The following is a 22,718-nucleotide window of genomic DNA, read 5'->3' as shown; positions in this document are numbered from 1 at the left end:
ATTATACCTTGCTCACCATCTTAACTGATTCAATTTTTATTATTTTCATAAATATTTAATAAATAAAAGAGTGAGTAAACAGATACCAAAAAGTATCTATTGATACACTAATAAACATAAATTGAGACTTTGTCGAAATTTCAAATATGTCATTCAAATTTCATTATATTAGTTTTATTAAGGGTTAAGTACTATTTTCGTTCCTAAGATTTGGGGTGAAAATCAAATTCGTCCCCGACCTTTTTTTGTTATTAAAATCATTCCCAACGTTATAAAACGTTATAAAATCGTCCTTTTTTTTACTCAATTTTATTTTTTGACTAAATTATCCCTAACTGTTAATAAAAAAATAAAAAATATATTAAAAATAAAAACAAAACCCAACCCCAACCCCAACCCCACCCCATCCCCATCCCCATCCCCTTAACAAAAAAATGAAACCCCATCCCCATCCCCATCCCTTTAACCAAAAAAATTAAACTTCACCCCACCATGATCATCACTTCCCATTATCCTTCCTTTCTCATTAACATTCTCATTAACACTAGAAGTAGCGGGAGCAGTAGCAATAGGAGCAGTAGTAGTTACAGTAGCGCTGGGTGTTGCTCTAGAAACATAACAGAAGAAGATGACGATGAAGAAGAGGAAGGAGGAGGGGAAGAAGAAGGTGATGATGGTTGCTTGGATGATTGGGAGGCTGTGGCAGATGCTCTAGCCGCCAATGACAAGTGCCAGAACCCTTGTTCTGATTCACCTCCTTCACACGGCGATGAATCCATTGTGCAAATGGCTTCATCGAACTATGAAGATCCAAATAGGGGGCCGAATTCAGGGTCTCGAAATTTGAAACTTGAGAGTGCTAATTTGGTTCTTTGGACTGGTAATTGCCAAGCTTGGAGGGCTGATGATGCATTTCGACCCCAGAGTTTTCTCAATTTGTCCAAGCAGCACAGCTTGCCAATCTCCGACCGACGTTGCGGTGGTGGTGTCCTTTGGAGTCGCTCGGCTATGCCATCATCATGTCCTATATGCTGTGAGGATCTCGATTTGATAGACACGAGTTTCTTGCCTTGCTTGTGTGACTTTTAGCTTTGCCTCTTTTGCCATAAGAGGATTCTTGAAGAAGATGCTCGCTGCCCTGGCTGCAGGAAGCCTTATGAGTGCGAAGCTGTTGTTGAGACAGAGCCTAGTGTGCTTGGAGGCAGTCTCACCCTTCGGTTGGCTCGATCTTGTAGCATGGTCGAAAGATCTTGAGGGAGCTCTATCTGTTTTCAGAAGTGAGAGGCGTTAAGGGGCAGGAATGGAGTTGCTGGTGGCAGAGGAGTAAAGGAGAGAGAGTGCGAGGGGAGGGCGGAGGAGGGTGGCGGTGTTGAAGTTGAAGAAGAAGAGGAAGAAACAGGGTTTTCTCACTGGGAAGAGCATCGGAGGTGGGGGTGGGGGGAGGAGGTTGAGGTTTTTGTTTTTGTTTTTATTTTAATATATTTTTATTTTTTTATTAATAGTTAAGGGTAATTTGGTAAAAAAATAAAATTGAGATAAAAAAAGAACGATTTTATAACGTTTTGTAATGTTGAGGATGATTTTAATAACAAAAAAAGGTCGGGGACGAATTTGATTTTCACCCCAAACCTTAGGAACGAAAACAGTACTTAACCCTTTTACTAATGACAATACTTTTAATTTTTAATTCAGTTTTGTTATATATTCAAGTTTTTTTGGCAACTAAGTTTAATTATATTGGCCCAAACTCAACAAAAATCACTTTTATTATATGCAGTGTGTACACACGCATATTTCACTAACGCAAACATATCATTTTTCGTCTTTGCGTTCATTTTTCTTCTTCGTGTTCTTCCTTCTTCTTCTTCACATTCCTTCTTCTTTGCGTGTTTTCTTCCTATTGTCGTTCTTTTATTATTGCTGTTGTTGTTGCATTTTTTCTTTTCCTCCTTTTCTTCCTAGTAATTTTGCAGCATTGATTTTTTTTATTCCTCTTAAGAGAGAGTGAAATAAGAAGAATTATGAAAAAATAAAAGAAGAAGAAGAAGATGAAGAAGAAGATGAAGAAGAAGCAGCAGAATATGAGGAGGAGGAAGATGAAGAATTTTGAATTATGCAGAACTTATCAGAATAAAAATACACCGAAATTTCTTAATAAATACACATAAATTTTTTAGTTTTTACACCGAAACTTTGCTACAAAAGTATAAAAATATCTTCTTTAATGCTATATTTTTTTCTGCTTTTTTTCTTTTTTTCTTTCTTTTTTTTTAGTTGAATAAATGTAGGTTTTATCCTATTCATGATAATTTTGTAGCATTATGTATTTCTTCTTCTTCTTTGTTTGATTTTTTTTATTCTTGTTAAGAGAGTAAAACAAGAAGAAACTTGAGAAGGTAAAACAAGAAGGAAAAGATGAATAAGAAAAAAAGAAGAAGATGATGATGATGAAAAGAAAGAAGAAGCAGCAGCAGAAGATGAGGAGAGAAAGAATAAGAGTTTTGAATTATGCATAACTTACCAGAATAAATATAAACCAAAATTTATTAACAAATACACATAAATTTCTTAGTTTTTACACTGAAATTTTGTTACAAAAGTATAAAAATATCTTTTTTAATGTTGTATTTTTTCTTCTTCTTTTTTTTCCCTTATTTCTTTCTTTCTTTTAATTGAATGAATGTAGGTTTTATCCTCTTCCTGGTAATTTTGTAGCATTATGTGTTTCTTCTTCTTCTTTGTTTGATTTTTTTTTTTGTTTTTATTCTTGTTAAGAGAATAAAATAAGAAGAAACTTGAGAATGTAAAAGAAGAAGAAGAAGAAGAATTATTTTAAATTATGCAAAACTTATCAAAATAAAAATACACCGAAATTTTAAAACAAATACACATAAATTTCTTAGTTTTTATACCGAAACTTTGTTACAAAAGCAGAAAAATGTCTTTTTTAATGCTGTATTTTTTCTTCTTTTTTTTTTATTTCTTTTAGTTGAATTCAGTAGGTTTATTGTTTTTATTCTTGTTAAAAGAGTAAAACTAGAATAAACTTGAGATTTGAGAAGGTAAAACAAGAAGGAAAAGATAAATAAGAAAAAAAAAAGATGATGATGATGAAAGAAAAGAAAAAGAAGCAGTTACAAGACCTAGAGTAATTTATCATGTCCTAACGCAAGTAGTTATGGAATAATTAACACTTTAGTACTGCGACACCTAATTATTAGCAAGTTAATGTGCAGGAATAATCGGATAAATTGTGTTCTTTTTAGTCTGGTTGTAGATAATATTCTCCCTCACCTTGAAGAAGGAAGGGTTGGACCCTTCATTATTATGCTGAGTTTTGAATTATGCCGAATTTATCAAAATAAAAACACATCAAAATTTCTTAACAAATACATATAAATTTCTTAGTTTTTACACCGAAATTTCTTAATGATTGTGACATGCACACTCAATTCGAAAACAAACACACAAACAACACTGAATTGTGAACAAAAACATATCCAAATTAATTTTAGATCACACAACATCATTAATATGACAAAAATTCAATGATAATGATAATAATAACGACGATAACGATAAAAAAGATGACAATGACGATAACAATGATGACAATGACGATAGAATGATAACGATGATGATGATGATGGAGAAGGAGGAAGAGAAAAACGAATGAAAAGAAGAAATAAAATGAAAAAAGGGAAGAGGATGATGAGAAGATAGTGATGGTGGTGGTGACTGGTGACGACAATAACAAAAGAAAAAAAAGAAGAAAAAAAGAAAAAAATAACAACCAAGATGTTAGTAAAAACAAGAAGAAGAGAAAGAAGAGGAGGAGGAAAAGGAGAAGGAAACACGGAAAAGGAGAAGTAGAAGGGGAAAGAGAAGGAAAAAGAGAAGAAAACGATAAAAGAGAATATGCGTGATTTGAAAAGTAATTATAATAACTTTGTTAGACTTGAATGAGTATTTTACTTGGATGTTGGATGTACAGCTTTATCTAGGGGTGCACGCGGATTAGATCTGATCGGATATGGTCAAAATTTCGATCTGATCCGCATTAAAATCATTGGATCCAATATCCGTAGTTTTTAAGGTTGGATCCGATCCGATCCAATCGGTATCGGATATATCCGCAAAACACAAAAAATATTTTTAAAAACTTACTTTTATTAAAAAATATCAGTAAAATTCAATTTTCTATTCTTTTAAATATATTTACTCTTAAAATAATATTAAACATACTTTTTTTAAATAATAAATTAAAATAATACAACATATATGATAATTATTAGTTGAAATAAAACATAAAAAGAATATTTACTTATTTATTTCTTTATTTTTGCGGATACGCGAAATGCGGATACCAACACAAAATCCGCAATCCGATCGGATTAATGTGCGGATCCGATCCGAAAGTCTTGCGAATCGGATCCATATCCAAAATTTTCGGATCAGATTCGGATAAACACCGCACATCGAAACCGATTCATGAACACCCTAACTTTATCTTTCTAATTAAGGTGAAAGTTTTTTTGAAAGTAGCCATTGCAACAATAGCTCGAGTTACTTCTTTGTATCTGGGCAAGATCTGTTTCCTTTTTTGTTTTGTTTTATTTTTTTTGGGAAGGGTGGGGTCCTGGAGCTGGGTGGAAGCTAAGTTTTCCTTTCGAAGCTAATCAACATTACTTTCTCTTTTTCTGTCTTAATTAAGATTGGATAATGAAATAAGTCAAAGTCAAATAGCTAAAACATTGTACAACTGGTGGACCAGATTGAGTAGTGTTGGCCCAAATTTGAATATGCCCAAATTTAAAGTAATATTGTTATATGGAGACGTGCTAACTAACAGGCTTTGGTAAGGGACAATTGTAATGGGCATGGGCCGTAAGCAACAGACACTTGGCCCAAAAAGAGTCGTAAAACGAATACGACGCCGTAGGAGAGAAAATCGCCGGCCTTAGTGCAGTGCGGTGGTAGAAAACCGAAATAACCAATTTCAGAGTAAGTTCCGATTGGTCCTCTCCAATATCCAGTCCCTGATGTGTTTCTGTTTTAACCGAATTTATTAGAAAGAGAAGAAAATTTCATTGTTATGTTGGTGTCCTCTCTCTTGTGCGGTTAACGGTAGCTGTATTAACTTTGTGCATGCCAGGTGTTTGTGCAATGGCTTCTAACAGTGATGACAAGGAAGCAGCACCAAAGAAGACCTCATTCTGCCAGAGGAACAAGTCTCGGAATGGAAGCTTCGTCTCTACTCTTCGAAATCACTTCCATGAATTTATCCATGCTCCCATGGATCAAAACAAGACATGCTTGGCAGACACTTTTCAAAAGGTAAACATTTTCAGATAAGAATCATTTCTGCAAAATTTTGCTGTTTCAACTTGTATCTTATGTGAAACAGATGATGAATGCATCAAAGAATTTCAGAAAGGAGGGTGACAGCCAAAAATGAACCCTTCCATCATCTAACAGGAGTTAGATGACTTTCTACTTTCTTCAATCATCACCAGATCCATTCTCTACTAAAAACGTTTCTGTTCTGTGAGTAATTGCTGCCTTAGAACGCTTGAATTTTATTGGACTGTTGTAAATTTGTAATATAGTTGCTTCTTGTTGCTTTTACGTGTTGAGTAATTAGTACCACTTTTGTTGTTTATTTCATGGACTTCCCCAGTCTCTTCAAGATTGTCATTAATGTTACTCTTTGAATGCTTAATACTGTAGTCCCTAGTCAAATTAAGCATGGACCTTGTGGAATTTCAGCCTTTTATGTATAATTAGCCTGACATTAGATTCTAGTAATTCATCAAAATACGAATGAAGTTACTTATGTGAAATTCATTTTGATCACTCATTCCTTCAAAGATAGAGATGCCATCATGAAGTTTAAGCATGGAATAAAGTTATTACATACACCGGATAGCGAGGAAAAACAAAAAAGAGGATTGAGGAAGAAAAATACAAAGTTACTTATGGCCAAAGCTCATAATTTTAGGACCGACTTCTTGAGACATTGTGCAACTCTTCACTTATAAGGCCATTCTTCAATTCAGTTTCAAATTCCTCAGCCTGCAGATAATTTTTACCCCAAAAGAAAGAAAACGTTAGCAAACAAGTAGGATGTATCTAGTAATATTGTTTATACTTTTGTTGAAGTAACTTGGTCTCTAATACTGCCTAAAAAATGCAGGTCCCTCAGTCTTTATGTATTTTCCTCTATGTAGGCATAAATTTAAGACGAATAGCATTCTTGGGCTGTAAAGATTCCAACAAGAACTAGCGGATTCCTTAATAAAAAAAATATTTTAAAATTAGACATCCATTCAAATTAAAATTGCATGTTTGAAGTATGCAGTACATATATACATATAATATAATATTAATGTTTGGGATTGTGGTCCATAGTCCATACACAAAGTTTTGCGGCTCTCCTATTGTCATTCGTTTTTTTAACATGGATTTTACCCCAAAAAGAGTGTTTTGCCATAAACAGAAAAATGTGTGGGAATCAACTTTTACTGATTGTCCTAGACTGATGGTTATAAACAGGGTTTTACTCATGTGAGGTGGGGATTTATATTTTATAGCGGGTCCAACTAGAGACAAGTGGGTGACCAAATGATCAATAATCAGTTCTCGGGAGTAGTTTCAAAACTTGTAACAGTAATTAGTGCAGTCATACTTCTAGGAAAGTTGAAGTTTTCAGCAAGATAGGAACAAATGAAGAATCACTTGAAGAATCTACTTATGGACTCAGTTACCTCTGCTCTGCATTGCTGATGTTTACTCTGCTACATCCAGCATTCCTCTTGTAAGCAGGGAGTGGAACCTTGCCTGACTCAATGTCTTTGATGTCCTCTAGTAGCATCTCATATCGTCTCTTGACTTCCACTTCATTTGTTCCTCCAACAAACATGGCTATCTTGTACCAACGATCTGTGGTTTCTTCATCGTATATCGCCAAGGCATTTTCAAACAGTTTGTTCTGCTTGGTTGTCCACCTTGAGTTGGGAGAGGAGAGTGTGTTTGATGCCATTGCAACAAAAGCCAGAAGAGAATATGAGATGGGAAAAGATGAAGTAATCCTTCACCTTAAGGCAAGTAGCTACTAAAATATAAGAATCTTTGACTGCTAAAAATGGGTGTGAGAGAGAGAGAGCAATAGGTAGAAAGACAAGTGGGGAACCCAATGGAGTAGGAAGCTGTTGATGTGAATATTATAGGACACTGGATTCGAAGCTGGACACGGCAAAACAAGTAATTGGTGCATCATTTGAACTGTTTATGGAAAGTTTACAACTAGTCAAACACAGTACATGTTATAAATGCTATGCTTATATAATATGATGCTACATGCAGATGGTTGATAAATGAGAAGAGGTTATTTCTGAAGATTAGTAAGTTGCTTCCTTTTCAAGTCTTCTCATGTTCCTAAGAAAGCAGCAAGAAGGGTTTTAGTCCCAATATCCCAGATTTGTTATTGTTGTTTAATGTCATGTGATCTCTGAAGCACAAACTATCATAAAAATGATGGAGACAATGAACTGATAGTGGCGTTTAAAGTATTGGAGTTGTTAAGGTGACTTTATTTTCCTTGATAATTTATAATGTGATAATTACTCCTTATGTTTCCATAGGGATCAGTTTGGTAGGTAAAGATGGGGATTTTATTTTATTTTTATTCATGAATTAGATAATACCTAAAATTTAATCACATTTTTAGTCGTATTTGTTTAGTTTTGGAAGGACATTCAAGTTTGTAATATCGAAATAGGGCCTTGATGGATTTTAGTAAGTTTTGAACTAATAAAGCTAATTCCTTCTTGATTGAAGAGAAACGTAGGACAAAGAAGCCATAACACGTGGATTGGAATATTTAAGAACTAAAGCAACGTGTATGTACTAAAATCCTTAATAAATCCTCCAACAAAATTTTAATTCAAAGATCTCGAATCTCACTATTTGAGCACTATTCCGCAATTTTCTTCGGATGTAAAGACATGAAACCGGGTGCTTTTTGTGGGTGTTGCCGTGTTGGGGAATGCGTGCTTTTTAAGAATGTAGTATCGTATTTGCTTCACTATTATTCGCTGGCCAATTTATAGCATTTTTTATTTAGTGTCTAATTTTTATTTAATTTATTTTTATAGTAACTTTTAAATATTTAAATTTTTTTATATTTATAAATTTAAAATTAATTATTTTTTTAATAATTAAACAATAATTTTTAGTCACTATACCAAACTTTTTCAGCTAATGCTTGCTGTTGCAACAATGCAAGAGTGCATTTTGATTGTTTTGTTTTTTTTTTTTAATATCTCTTCCTATTTAGTATTTATAAAGCAAGGAATGAAGCTAAGAGACGACCAAGTGTATATTATTATTATTATTATTATTAACACGTGCCCCAAAATTATATCAGTAGAAAAAAATTTTTTAATTGATAATTTTAATATATATTCTTACGACAGTTAAATACTTATTATTAAGGTTCAAGTAAAACCCTTACAATCTCTTTTGTTCACATTTTATTGACGTTAATAAAGCTTTTCCATAGTAGAGCCTAATTTGGTAAAGTTTTGTTTTTCTTTTAAAATAAGTTATTAATTTTTTTTTTAATAATCTTTTAAAGATCGTAGCAATTATGTTTAGTAAATAAAATAAACTAACTTTTAATAAGTAAAAAAAAAATACAAATATTGTGTTTAATAAAATTATTTTTAACATTTTAAAATGATTTAATAGATATAAATATAAGAGTAACAAAAAGTATACATATTTATCACAGTAAAGCTCAATATCTAAATAAAATATTTAATTTAGTTTAACCAAGTTGTTATAACTTTTCAAATCACGCACTTCCTTCTTTTTTTCTTTCTCCGTTTTCTTTTCTTTTTTTGTTTCCTCCTCCTCCTCTTCCTCCTCTAAATTCGTGCACGCAGGTTCTTCTTCTTCTCTTCTTCCTCCAAATTCACGCACGTATGTTCTTTTCCAATGTTGCGTCTTCTTCTATTTCTTTTTTTTTCCATTATCGTCATCGCTAATAATACCAACATTTTGCAAACATTTTTATTAGTTTTGATTTTTTCTGCTGCCATTATTAAATAATTTCGATTCATTTCTTAATTTATTTTGGTTTATTTATGTGTTAATTGAGGTTCGCTGCTGATAAGTATTGACAAAATTTTTTATTCCTTAAGTAATTTCGGTTATTTCTTAGTTTAGTTGAGATTCATTTGGATCCAGAAATGAATTCGATGTATTTTTGTTAATGATTGAGTCTTTTTGACTGTTTGTTTAAATCTAAATTAATTTCGGTTCATTTGTGTGCTAATTGAAGTCTACTTAATAATGCTGATAAGTATTGACCAAATTTTTTATTTTTTAAGTAAGTTCGGTTCATTTGGATCCAAAAATGAATTTGATGTGTTTTTATTGATGATTGAGTTTTTTTTTTACTGCTTGTTCAAATTTGAACTAATTGAATGGAATAGAGTAGAATATAATACAATTGAATAAAATGATAATGAATAATTTCATTCTCCTTTGTTAAAAAATTTGGTCAATACTTATCAGCAGCATCAAGTGAACCTCAATTAACACAAATACATTGAATTTATTTCTGGATCTAAATAAACCTCAAATAAACTAAGAAATGAACCGAAATTACTTAAAGAATAAAAAATTTGGTCAATACTTATCAGCAGCATCAGGTGAATCTCAATTAACACACAAATAAACTGAAATTAATCCACAAATGAACCAAAATAAACTAAAAAATAAACCAAAATTATTTAATGATAACATCAGAAAAAATCAGAACTAATAAAGTTGTTAGCAAAATATTAGTGTTATTAGTGATGACCACAACAAAAGAGAAGATGTTTTGCGTTATTGAAATATGCGTATGTACACGTTGGTGTGATAAAAGTGATATTTGTTAAGTTTGGACCAACTTAATTAGATTTAGTTGCCAAAAACAGTTAGATGTGTAACTGGACTGTATTTATTAATATATAAAATTATATTAAAATTTTTAATTAAAAAATGTAAACATTAAAAAGTATCTTAAGTTCTTAAAATATACGTTCACAAACACTATATTTAAAAAAAAAAAGATTTGGATTTTCTAAAGTTTGAATTTCACTTTAGAGAATAAAGTGTGATCTCTTACTATTTATTTTATAAGTGGGACCAAGAATAAATATGAGAAATTACCTCTAAAGTACAAATTTAAAATTTAGAGGATCAAATTTTTAAGAAAATACAAGCACAACATAAACGAAATTGAAAACGAAAAAAATTTGAAAAGGTCCCACCGAGATTTGAACTCGGGTTACTGGATTCAGAGTCCAATGTCCTAACCACTAGACCATGGGACCATTTGATGATAAGCCAGAAATATATTAACTAAAGATATCACATAATGTATCATGAATACATGATCTCAACTATGTTGGAAGGAGGAAATATTTGGGTTTGAAGATTTACCTGCATTTATCTTCGTATGAAATTGATAATTAAAAATATTAAATAATAATTCAATCAAATTTGTCAAATTATTTAACAATTTTTAAATATCAATTTTAGATGAAAATAACTATATATGAATTTCACCATAATATATGAATAATGAATTTAGTACCCAAAAGTGCCCTCCAAAAATCAAACTGTTATTTATTCGAATTCACTAACTATCACATCAATTTGAAAATTTATAGGTGATAAACATTCTTTTTTCCTTATCACATGTATTTGTGGCAGTTAAAAGTCTACAAGATCAGATGCTTAAAAGATTAATATAAATCAATGAATCAGTGAATAAGCAAATACAAGAGGAGTGACCATGTAGTATTTTGAGATTTTCAAGAGTGAACTTAAATTACAAACCAAATACCTACGAGGGCGGAGTTCAGGATGAAAGCCATAAAATTAGGTATTGAAATTTAACATCGATCATATAATGATATAATGTTGAATGATACAACAGAGGGGAAATGAGTGGAAAATCTACTGCTCCCTTCCAATGCTCAAAATACAAAAATGTGTCACACTCGTAAGTCTCTAACCCGATATTTACAACGCCAAAAAGAAAAGGTATTAAACCGGAAACACACGACAACATTCACATCAAATCTCACTTTTCAGAAGAACAAAACAAAAACAAAAAAGATCTCACAGATGATACAACAGGACCAACAATTGAAATACGGGTTTCCTTTTCATAATCGCCTCCTCATTTGAGACCCTTTGGCCACAGCTTTCATATTTTGAGAATCTCTGAAACAGACAAAGTGCACGAGAGTGCTCCCATTCGGGTAGACTGCGAAAACACTAGTCCCTATCTTCTTGTGGCACAAAGAACACATGCTTTCACTGCTTATCTTCACAGCTGCTTTCCTCTGACTATAGAGTTCATCTTTCACCTGTGCAAAGCAAGTTGAATCATGCCAAGGAAATAACAAAATAGAAATAGCTGAATAGGCAAATGCGTTTGCATCACCACAGTACAAATACTAGAAGTAATGATATAGAACAATAAATTCATCCTACAGCGTCTACCGTCTAACTACACAATTCCTCCTCAAAATATTATGCATATTAATTATAGATGTATTCTTACCTGAAGATTCTCACTCTGTCTCAGGCTCTTGATGACTGAGCAATTACGCTGCATTTCACTGGATTTTCTAACAAGGGGTCCAAGAAATGAAAGCAAGTCCTGCAGATAATAGATACATCTTTTACCAGATTGAAGAGACTAAACAATATCTTACAAAAGTAAACTCTCACTGACAAAACCACTACAATCAAAAGTAGAACAACCAAAACTGACTTATGAGTGGTCTCCATCTATAGCGCAGCAGCAAGCAATGCAAACCTGTAATTTAGTCTCTCTTGGTAAAAGTTTAAGGGCATGAGCTCCATTTATTCTGTCCCATCTGCGTCCCAACAAATCAAGGACCTTATCAAGCATGATAGTAGAACCATCCTCACTAAATTCATCCCCATCCCCATCACTTCTGCTACTGTCGGTGCTGCTTGAACTAACTTTTGTGTCCTCTGCTCCTTCTATTGAAGCAATTTTCTTGGTTACTCGGGTTCCTTTAGGTTTTACTGATGTTGCTGAACCAACTTTTCGTGTGGTGGTATTCTGAGGGGACAACATATTTATAATTTTGTCTTCAAAGCTTGCAGTTGTCCTCCGAGGATTCAAATAGATTTGCATAAGCGTAAGGTATATGTTGTTGGGATATTTAACCGATGTCTGATGCATAGACTCATACACCCGATCACAATAAGACAAAGCCATTTCTGGAACATTAAGCTACAAATGAAAGGTACACTAAATTATATGATAAATTCACAGAGGTAGCAATGACTTAAGTGCATTAGAAACTCTGCACTAAATAGAAGAGTATATATGCTTGATTTACCTTATGAACATACAAAGATAATGCCAGTTCATGTAGGTTCATTTTTCCCAACAATATTGCACGCTCTTCATATAATGCATCTGGGGGAAAACGTTTCAGCAGAGTCTCTGGATTGTAACCAGATATACTCTCTAAGGCAGACAACAGCTTTTTCCTTGTTGGGGAATAAACCTTCTCATCCCATTTCTGTTGAGCACATAAATCCGTGTACCAATCAAGCACCTCTGAGAGATAGATGTTTACCTACATTGCAGAATAAATAAAAAGAAACTATTATTTTCATCAAGCATCAATACTGCTAATAGTAAAAGCAGCGTGGTTACAGCATCATCACAAGATGTTTTTGCAATATGTTTGAATTGCTTCAGCCCATACAGCGATGATAAAATGCAAGAGATTCCTCACCATTTCACTTTGCAAATTGCCAGATATGGCATTCTCGTTCATTGCAAGCATGAGCTCCAAGTATCTAGCTTGCATGTTTGGAGAATGCTGCTTCAAATACGAGTTCACCATATCAGCTGGAATATTGCCGGACAGAAAGAGCTCAATAGTTTGCGTTGGACAGCTTTCAAGAACAAGCATCGAGAACTCTAGAACAAGTATGGGGTCTGTCCCACACAGTGGCTGCAACAGAAGTCAACCAAGTTAAAAACAGGATAAAAAATAACTTGTGCAGATCGGATATAAAATAACAACTTTATCTTGGGTGAACTTGTATCCAAGCAAAATGGAAATTGAATACCTTTTTGGCAAATCTGTCAGTGACTAAATAAACTTTTTCATCACAGCTAGATGCCAGAAAAGGAAAACATGTATATGCCAACACAAAAAAAAAACATGTATATACAATTGTTTTCAGCATACATAGTGCCATGTTATGTGTGTGTATCTGTGTGCACGTGCACATGTTTTTGGGAGTGGTGCATTATAACTTATAATACGTTCAAAATAATCTCAACTAAGGCTAAAACCTATGTTCACTTTTTTTAAAGGACGTGCCCAATATATGTACCAACAATTGTTGCGGAGTTGATATCACTTTACAGAAGTATAGAATCTCATATAGTCAAATTCAGATGCCACCAGGCAAATATAAAGAATTGCCGTGAAAGTCCTCTAAACTTTTAAAAGGACAAACCAGTGCACTGTGCTCCTCACATGAATCTTGGGATGGTTAGATGTAAGTAGCTCCCTGAAAAGCTGTTTCCAAGATTTGGATTTGTGACATGTATGTCACAAGGCAAGAACTTTACTTTTATGCTGAGGCTCACCCTCTAAGCCTTTTTAAAACTTGTAAGAAAAAAATTTTTGAAAGGATAGTCATCAACTAAATATAAACTTTACCTTAAGATACTCAACGATGTCCTCAGGCTTAAACCTATGGGTAATTTCTGACTGGCTAGACTTTGACTCTTCCACCAATTTGTGAAGAAGTTCAAGTGCTTCCCGGTGCAATGAGTTGCACTTGTAAAGTTCTAATAAAGCAGCATGATGATTTCCCTTTTGAAGAATTTCTTCACATATTTTCAAATCACAGTAGTTAAGACCTCTCAGTAACTCTAAAGCAGCAGAAGATTGTCCAGTAAGAAGCAATGCTTGGAGTAGAGCAGTGTCTAATATTGAAGCCATCTCCCGAGCTCCGGAGCTAATGGGTATACTACCACGCCCCTGCCATCAATAATTTCAACAATCATAACTCTTAAAATTTGAATAAAAACAGACAACTTTTTTTTATCAAATTTATAATATTTCAAAACATATTTAAGGCTATCATGTGCCCCACAGCTTCATCACCAATGCTACAAATGTCCTATGAAGATCCACGGTACTTGGGTAGGTTCCTATTTTGTAATATTGTCAATAAAAAATTTCTACAATCATAAAACTAATATAGTTGGACTCCAAGTGGATAGATGTCACTTCTAACTTTTACCAAGCATAATCATTGCCACCACATATTGGAGATACATTAAATTACCAAAAACAGGAGAAAAAAAGGGTTAGCCTAATTTACCTTGTTTGTTTTCTTAAATCTATTGTAGGATGCAAAGTTATTCCCAACTGCATCTAAAACAACTTCTTCCGTTCCCTCTGCAGTTGCTTTCTCTATAAAACTATTTCTCTTCTTCTGTAAATACTTTATTAGTGCCATAAGCATATTATGGCTTGTTTTTTTGGATTCAAGTGCCACATGCTCATCAGATTCTAACATATGAGATGTTGATGGGTATTCCATATCATCTGACAAGCCTGAAGAACCTCTGGGGAGATATGAAGCATCCCCATAAATGTCCAACTTCTCTGGCTCATGAACAATAGTTGTCTTTGGAAGGATAATGGACGGATATAGAGAAAGAACATAGGTTATATCTACTTGAGATGCCAGAAAATGTTCCATTGCCTCCTCATAGTTCCCATTCTCAAAAAGATAGTGGGCATATCTGAGACAACATATAAAGAAACACATCTAACAGCTTGAAAAAAAAATGCTTAGTACAAAATTATTAGATTGAAAATTTGAAAGTAATATAGGAGAGATATTAACTACTAAGTGAATACAGGAGAGGCAAAAACTTTCATCGAACAATGTTATGCTTATCATTTACCTTGGGAATCATTTCATCCACATTAATGGACCATTAGGCATTTCTTTACCAATATTACAGGATTAAAACATAGTAGTTGGAAACTTGAAAGGAAATAATTCACTTAATCTCACATGTCAAGTCTTCGTAACATTAACAAATATATAAAGCTGAAAAATATGCTCTATATAATATCCAAAAACAAGCTGAAGGAAGCTAAACTTTACATGAAGCATTAGTAACAGAAAAAAACAAACATTAGACATTATTATCCTTCACATGAACTCTTATTGGCAAACTGATCACAATTCATCCTGGATAAAATGTGCAAACATCAAATAGAATTCAACCATAATTATCCTATAGCAAGTTTAAAGACTACAAGTCGAGATAGAAAAAGTCTAGGGAACCAACTAGGGTGTAACCAACTTAGAGCTAACTAGTTGAAAAATAGTTTTTATTTTTAATCTTGAAATTCAAAAAATTAGAATAGTGGGGAGTTATTTTCTTTTTGTAATGAACTTATTTTTTAACTAGTTGGCTCGAAGTTGGCTACACCCTAGTTGGTTCCCTGGCGGGATCGGTCTAGATATTAGTGTGTAATTAACTTATTTCCATGCCAAAAAGCTTAAATAAGTTTCTTAGTGACAGAACCTTTCTTAAGGATTAACCAGTGCTATAAAATGATATAATGAACTTAAAACACACAAGCAATCATCCTAATGGTTTGTTTAATTAAAAGGAAAAAATCTCATAATGGCATATAACCTAATATGAATAGACCCCTCCTTTGCAGCACGCAGACTTGCATCTTCAGGTGGAAGGAGCTTGCATAATGACAAGGCCTCCTCAAAGTTTCCGGATGCTGTTAATTGGACAATCTGCAACAAAATGACAGAACTGTTAACTTATTGGTTAAAAACTTAACACATAAAATCAAATATGTACAACATTCTATTTCTATAACAAGAAATCATAAAAAGGAGTAATTTGGTTCACTTTTTTGTCTCTGACAACCTTAAGAACCAGAAAGCCAGAAACAGATGGTATGGCAAAAGGGCAAAGATATCTATTGTATCATAATAAAAGCAAGACCTGGGCTCCAAGAGGAACAGGGAAGAGGCCATGTATAGAATTATCTAAAGCAAGTATCGTAGAGTTATTGCTGTGTCGGATATGGCGAACATTTCGAAGAACAACTGTTTGAATCAGCGGATAAGGATCACGGAGTGATCGAATCTGCAAAATGCAAGAATTACAAAACAATTTAAGTACACAACAATTATCCACAGCTTCTCTTACAAATTACAATAATAAAGGAACAGTTACACATTTTCAAAGAAACTCAGTTAGACAACTACCTCCACAAATCTTGGCAGTAGAGCAGCGGCATATGGCTTCTGAATTACAACCTCCGTGGGTGCCTCCGACCAACAAATCCTACCTTCTGGAAGAAGCTTCCCATTCTGGTCCACAAATACCCCAATATTCTCCTGAAATGAACAATAATAAGTCAACAAGAATACTAAGAATCTACAATATACAGCAGAACAAAAAAAGAAAAAAGAAAAAGAAAGTAACAGCAGCATTGCATATGGATTTCATTTTCCAGTGAAGTAAATCATCACCACATATTCACAGTTTTCAAATTCACATTATATCAAAGAGTAGATAATAGCAGATACCTTTCCGAGAAGAAGCTCTCCGGAAGGGAGAGAAACTACTAGCGGTGGCGCAAGTCTACCGGAAGTGAAGACCTCAGATAAAGCGCCGTTTGTAGCGTTGAGAATGACATACTCTCTTCGAATCCCCAAACAGATATTCTCACCGCACCAACACATGGACTTCACCACGTCCGGAACACCGAACTCCTTCACCTCTACGAATCCCCTCCCACCTGCAACCACACACAACCACATTCCATAACAAAATCTCAACAAATTAGCTAACGGTTGAATTTGTAACGGAAAAAATTATAATAATAACCGTCATGTCGGAAGATGCAGACGCGCTTCTGGCGAGCGAAGCAGAGGAAGCCGCGGCGATCGTCCCAATCAAAGGCGTTGGCGCCCTTGGCCTTGGTGATGACGGCGAAGGTCTCGAAGGAAGGGAGGCGGTGGAAGGCGATGGATTCGGAGAGAGAGAGGAGGAGCTCCCTGGAGTGGAGGACCTCCATGGAGATGAGAGGCCTCCTGGCGAAACCGGCGAGGGTCTTCTCGAGCGCGTAAGGTTCTTGGTGGAGGGGAGAGTGGTGATCGGAGGGTTGTGAGTGGGACTGGGGAGAGTAGATGCGGAGAGATCCATCGGAGCATGCGGCGAGGAGCTTGGAGCCGTAGGATTCGACGGCATCGATCTTGGAAGGGCAATCGGCAACCAGCTCCACACAGTCGTAAGCGCTGTGCACCATCTTCAACTTTTCAAGTTTGTTCAATTCAATTCCGACATTATTTTGGACTTGAAGCTTACTCCCCTCAGCTCGCGGAGGAAACGCCCCAGAAAAGCAGCAGCACCCTCAAGGGAGGGGTCAAACCGTCAAACCAAGCAGAGAAATGATTAGGTAAATGCTTCACTTGCATATGTTAGTTTCTAAACAAGATTTAAATCAACTCGTTACTAGACTTTCTTAGTTTCTTTTAAGAAAAATGATTAATTCTTTTTCTATACTAACTATAGTTTTTACTTTTTACCAAAACAAAGAAATTCTTACTCTTACTAATAGTTGGAGTGATTGCATAAAGAGCCGATAGAAAGTTATGTGATTCATTGAAATAATTACTGAACATTAAGCTGATTAAAATATAATTTGAAGACCAACTTGATATAAGTGTGAAGTTTCAAATACCAAACTGAGTATTTATTCAAAAATTATTATATAATTGATTTTTTAAGCTATTTTTAATTATAATTATATTATATATAAAAATATAAATTAACTATTAAATTAACTAATTCTTATTGAATAAACATTCAATACAATACACACATTAAAAATAAATTATAGATATACTTAATTATTAATCTAGGAACTAGTTTTTTTTATACATATAAAATTATTATTCTATTTATTCTTTTAATTTATTTTTTATTTATACATTTTCTTTCGATTTTTTTTTTTTTGAACTTTTAATCTTCTTTACACATGACTTTAACTTTTCAACAAACAAGTAGATTAATTGATAAAGAGGATTTATTCATTAGACAATAGGTATTGAGTTTAAATTTTTAAATAAGTAATTAGGTTAAATTCAAATGAAAGATTTTTATCATTCAGATAATTTTATTCCTATTGAACAAAATTCTTTTTTTAAAAATAAATAATACAAATGAATACCCTATCTGACCCCTGACAATTACCTCGAAAGAATTACGAGTCCCAAAAAAAAATTTAATCCGGCTCCTATTTTTTTTTGGACTAATTAGCCCTTATGCAAAAAAAAAATAACATTAATTTTTTTTGGCACAGGAGCTAATTAGTCCCATAAAAGTAAAGCTTAGGAATCGAGTTGAATTTTTTTTTCATTAAGGGTCTCGTTGTCTTTCGAGATAATTGTCAGGACCGTTTAGAGTATTTTTTCCAAATAATACTTAATCAAGTGAATAGCATTTTGACTATCAAAATGTATAATTAGTATATCTGAATTCAAATTAAGGCAATTTAAAAGGCATTGCAATTAAATTCTTTTTTTAACCATTTGAGTCAAAGACTCAAGGCTATATACTCAATTTTCATTAGGTTGCGTTTGTTTGCTTAGACATAGACAGTAATTAATAATTATATAGACACAGTGGTACATATTTAGTGTTTATTTGTTGAGACATGAATTTTAGTTAGACACCGTAGTATACAGATACATACATAATACACGTTTTTAGTGTCTTTCCTTAAAGTTGAGACCTCAGACATAACTTATGAGACACAATTTTTTCTACTTTTATTCCTAGTTAATTTCAAAAATTCCAACTTTATCCCTACCTCAACCCTATCCTAACCCATTTTTCTACTCCCTCTTCCTTCTCTGTTAATCTTCTACCTCTCTTCAGATTCTTTTTCTCTGTCATAGATTCCGTCGCTGCCGCCATGCCTCCCTCCTCCAACGGTCCTCTCTCTCTCTCTCCATCACCGCACTCTTCTTTGTTGCGTTCTTAAATTTGTGTCTCTTCCGCGCTCTTTTGTTGTCATTTTTTTCGGATCTGCATCGCTGCCGCCACTCGTTCAGATCTGTTGCCCTCACCGTCCATCCCTCGCGACACAGAGTCATAGCACCGTCCAACCCTCTCGACGTAACAAGTCAGTATCGCCATCCAACGCTCGTGATCCAGAAAATCGCAGCACCTTCTTCTGCCCCTTCTCTCATTGTCTCCTTCATCTCTTTCATTTTCCTTTTTTTTTTTTTGAGATAAATGATTATTATTAAAAAATTTATCAATGATTTTTTGATAATTATAGATGATGATGAAGATGATAAATCTGATAGTGGTAGTAATGATAGTAGTAGATGGTGATGGTGGTAGTTGTGGATACAATAATGTTATTGGTGAGGATAAATTTGTGTATACCAGTGTACTATTATGTATAATGTTACCAAATAAAATAAAAATTTTGTGTGTGCTCATGTCACTGTTGTGTCTTTGTACCTCTGTTCATTACTGATTAAGACATCAAACATACAGAACCTTATTGATAATGTCATTGTAGATTATAATGTTACCTTTCAGTTAATAGTACATTCAAAAATTGTAAAAATATATCCTATTAGCATTTTTTTTATTTATATCACTAGCATAATCAGAATCAATACAACATACAATTCTTTATTTTTTTTTCTCATCTTTAAATATCAGACACACATCAGTAAAACCTCTCAAATATTGCATGATCCACTTCACAGTTTTTCAAATCCCAAGATATCTCACTTTCTTCATTTAACCCCCAAATTAAGGATTTAAAAGCTGGTTCTTTTTGCTTGACCGAAGACGCAGAGCAATAGAAAAAAAAGTTGTTCAATGGTAAAGCCAAATTCAAACCATTGAGTTAGTGCTTTGTCCCCAAGAAACAATTTGAGCCTTTGATTCACAGCAGTGATTATCAGAAATTACTTTTTCCATATATTCCAAATTGTCGTTGCAAAACTTTGAAGAAGAAGTGAAGAAAATAAATTGCATACAAATGAAAATAAATCACATTTATCTTCTGACTTAACTTAGCTTGCTTTGATTAGTGCGATTAGACATTTGCTTTTGTGATTTATCTTTCTCTTTCTTTTTTTTTGGTGAATGAACCAAGAAGAAGCTTTCTCTCTTTCTTCATGAGTCTGACCGAGAGAACCTTGTGGATGTTGGCTTTGGTTGGCTTCAATTTGAATGGATTAACTTGAGCTTGGATTGGCTTGACTCTCCATTCAATCCAATTGATTTCTTTGTTTCATTTTTTTGGGCTTTGAGAGTTAGAAAGCCCACCAGCAATCTTGTTTCTTGTTTTCATCTCTTTGGGCTGCTGCTACTTTAATTTTGGCCTGCAACACTTAATTAAAAGCAATAAAAATTAATTGAGTGTTTAACCTAATAAATTAATGTTTGTCATCGTCAATTAAGTTAATTGTGTTCTCAAAAATGTTGAATGAGGAAGAAAGGAGATACAGACCTGAAAATTAAAAAAGGGGGGAGAGAAATTTGGAAGATTAGGAATTTAATTTAAAAAATTAGAATTTTAATTCAGAAATTGAAACCTTAAATTTTAAACGGTGCCACATCATCAATTACAGAAATCATCTTTGTATTTTGTTTGCTATTTCAGCTAATTCTGTTAACGAATAAGATTTTTTTTTCTACAATTAGATATTTTATAACATTTTAAAATATTTGAGGACATTTTTATCGTTAATAAAAAAGAAAAGTCATTTTTGTTAGCGTATTGATAATTTATTGGTAGAATTAATAGTTTACTCAAATAATTTTATTCTTTTGAATAAAATTATTTTTTTGAGAGTGTTAGGAATAGGATAGAGTCAAAAGGAAAGTGAATCAAATAATTTATGTGAAAAGTGACTGAGATAAAAAAAAAAAGAGAGAATTTAATTTTAAAAAATCTCCAAAATAAACAGGATAAAAATTTACGAACTAATATTTAAAAAAATATCTACTATATTTAAGGATAGTTATAATATAATGTATTACAATAAAATATTTTTATACAATAATTTATAGTACCTAATGAATACTTAGAGGGTATTATCAAATTTTAGTAGGGCTGTGAAACGGGTTACTTTGGCTCATTTAGGTCCGGTTCGCTAAATCTGTGGGTTAAATAGGCTAGTCCGTTTAATTCTGTTTTATTTGTGAGCCAAAATTTTTTAGTCCAGATCGTTTATGGTCATCCCAATAGGTTAAATGAGTCAGTTTATTTATCATTTAATTTAATTTTTTGAAAAATATTTTCACAAAAAATGCCACTTTTAGGTAAAAAACTTTTAAAAATAATATTTTTTTAGTTGATGGATCTTATTTTTGAGTTGGATCGAGAAAAATATCGACTAAAAATACTGCTTTTTTTGAAAAAAATAATAAATGGGCCACCCGTTTAACCTGCGGGCCGTTTATCCCGTCATTTTTTTCGGGTTAATCGGACTCAACCCATTTAGCCCGAAATTTAAGCGGATTTAATTTTAGAGGCAAAGCCTACCCATTTAAATGAGTAAATAAGTTGATCCAATAAATTTAGCCCATTTAAATTTTAGTGTATATTACTCATACCACTTAAAATTTTATCACACATTTTTTTATAATCTTACGCTCACTGTTATAAAAAAAAAAAAACTCACTCAAAAACAAGCCGCATACAAAGCTAAGAAAAGAATGCTTGGTTACTTACTTTGTGTTTTGTGTTTGCTTGGTATAGAAAGAGCTTTGTTAAGCTCTATTTATAATGCAAAGAGATGCACCAGAGCCACACATTATTAAACTATTCTAAATTTCTAATGGCTTAAATTAAAGAGCAACTACTTCACCACCTTCATTTGTTTTTGGAAAAACAGAACAACAATAAGTCATTATTAACAAGGAGAATATTGTTTTTTATAAGAAGAGAATTATGTATCTCAAAATATTCATTTTTGCTCAACAGAGAGATAAAGAGAAAAAACAAGATCTATCTCAATTCTTTTTTTTTCTTCCCTTTCACGTAGACTATATATCCTTTATTATAAATAGTTTTGTGCAACATCCATTGATGAACAACTGTTTAAGTTTTATAACTATGATGTTATCCTGTAAAAGTGGGTAAAAAAATTATGAAAAACAAGATCTATCTCAATTCTTATTTTCCCTTTCACGTAGAATATATATCCTTTATTATAAATAATTTTGTGCAACATCCATTGATGAAAACCTGTTTCAGTTTTATAGCTTTGATGTTATCTAGGTTATTATGTAAAAGTGAGTAAAAAAATTATGATAGGGTATTTTGGCCTTAATTTTGATCTTATTTGCTTATTACAAATTTTACGATACAAAATATTCATCAAAATTAAAAAAAAATCTAATAAAAAATATAATTTAGATTAATAAAAAGAATTTGGCAAGTGTTTTAAGGATATTAATGTGTTAGATTCGAGCTCTTTGTGATGTAGTTTTGGGTTAATTTAGAGGATAACAAAGGATAGTGGGCTAACCTCCTCGCAAAGTAAAAAAA

At 32.9% G+C, this 22,718-nt stretch overlaps 1 protein-coding gene, 2 long non-coding RNA genes, 1 other non-coding gene and 1 pseudogene across 4 annotated transcripts; 2 read left to right on the top strand and 3 right to left on the bottom strand.

The window, feature by feature from the left end:
* The first annotated feature begins 492 nt into the window (after positions 1 to 492).
* Positions 493 to 1,269, top strand: LOC112747877 (uncharacterized; annotated as a pseudogene).
* Positions 1,270 to 4,868: 3,599 nt separating this feature from the next.
* Positions 4,869 to 5,843, top strand: LOC112749180 (uncharacterized). Its single transcript, XR_003175075.2, has 3 exons — positions 4,869 to 5,004; positions 5,156 to 5,337; positions 5,408 to 5,843. It is a non-coding gene; the product is annotated as an uncharacterized lncRNA (long non-coding RNA).
* Positions 5,806 to 7,317, bottom strand: LOC112749179 (uncharacterized). The gene is made up of 2 exons (XR_011872794.1): positions 6,768 to 7,317; positions 5,806 to 6,075 (listed from the first exon to the last, which is right to left on the bottom strand). It is a non-coding gene; the product is annotated as an uncharacterized lncRNA (long non-coding RNA).
* Positions 7,318 to 10,316: 2,999 nt separating this feature from the next.
* Positions 10,317 to 10,388, bottom strand: TRNAQ-CUG (transfer RNA glutamine (anticodon CUG)). The gene has a single exon. It is a non-coding gene; the product is annotated as a tRNA-Gln (tRNA).
* Positions 10,389 to 10,938: 550 nt separating this feature from the next.
* On the bottom strand, positions 10,939 to 17,656 carry LOC112749177 (vacuolar sorting protein 39). Its single transcript, XM_025797440.3, has 12 exons — positions 17,018 to 17,656; positions 16,717 to 16,928; positions 16,393 to 16,524; positions 16,127 to 16,270; positions 15,800 to 15,912; positions 14,461 to 14,887; positions 13,791 to 14,114; positions 12,849 to 13,070; positions 12,444 to 12,686; positions 11,888 to 12,334; positions 11,630 to 11,728; positions 10,939 to 11,432 (listed from the first exon to the last, which is right to left on the bottom strand). Exons 1-12 carry the CDS (start codon positions 17,436 to 17,438, stop codon positions 11,229 to 11,231), a joined length of 2,988 nt encoding a protein of 995 aa, XP_025653225.1. The 5' UTR covers positions 17,439 to 17,656; the 3' UTR covers positions 10,939 to 11,228.
* Between the last annotated feature and the right edge of the window lie 5,062 nt (positions 17,657 to 22,718).

The sequence above is a fragment of the Arachis hypogaea genome, chromosome 15 (assembly GCF_003086295.3).
Source record: "Arachis hypogaea cultivar Tifrunner chromosome 15, arahy.Tifrunner.gnm2.J5K5, whole genome shotgun sequence".
NCBI classification, from domain to species: Eukaryota; Viridiplantae; Streptophyta; class Magnoliopsida; order Fabales; family Fabaceae; genus Arachis; species Arachis hypogaea.
This window is presented reverse-complemented; position numbering and strand designations above follow the sequence as displayed.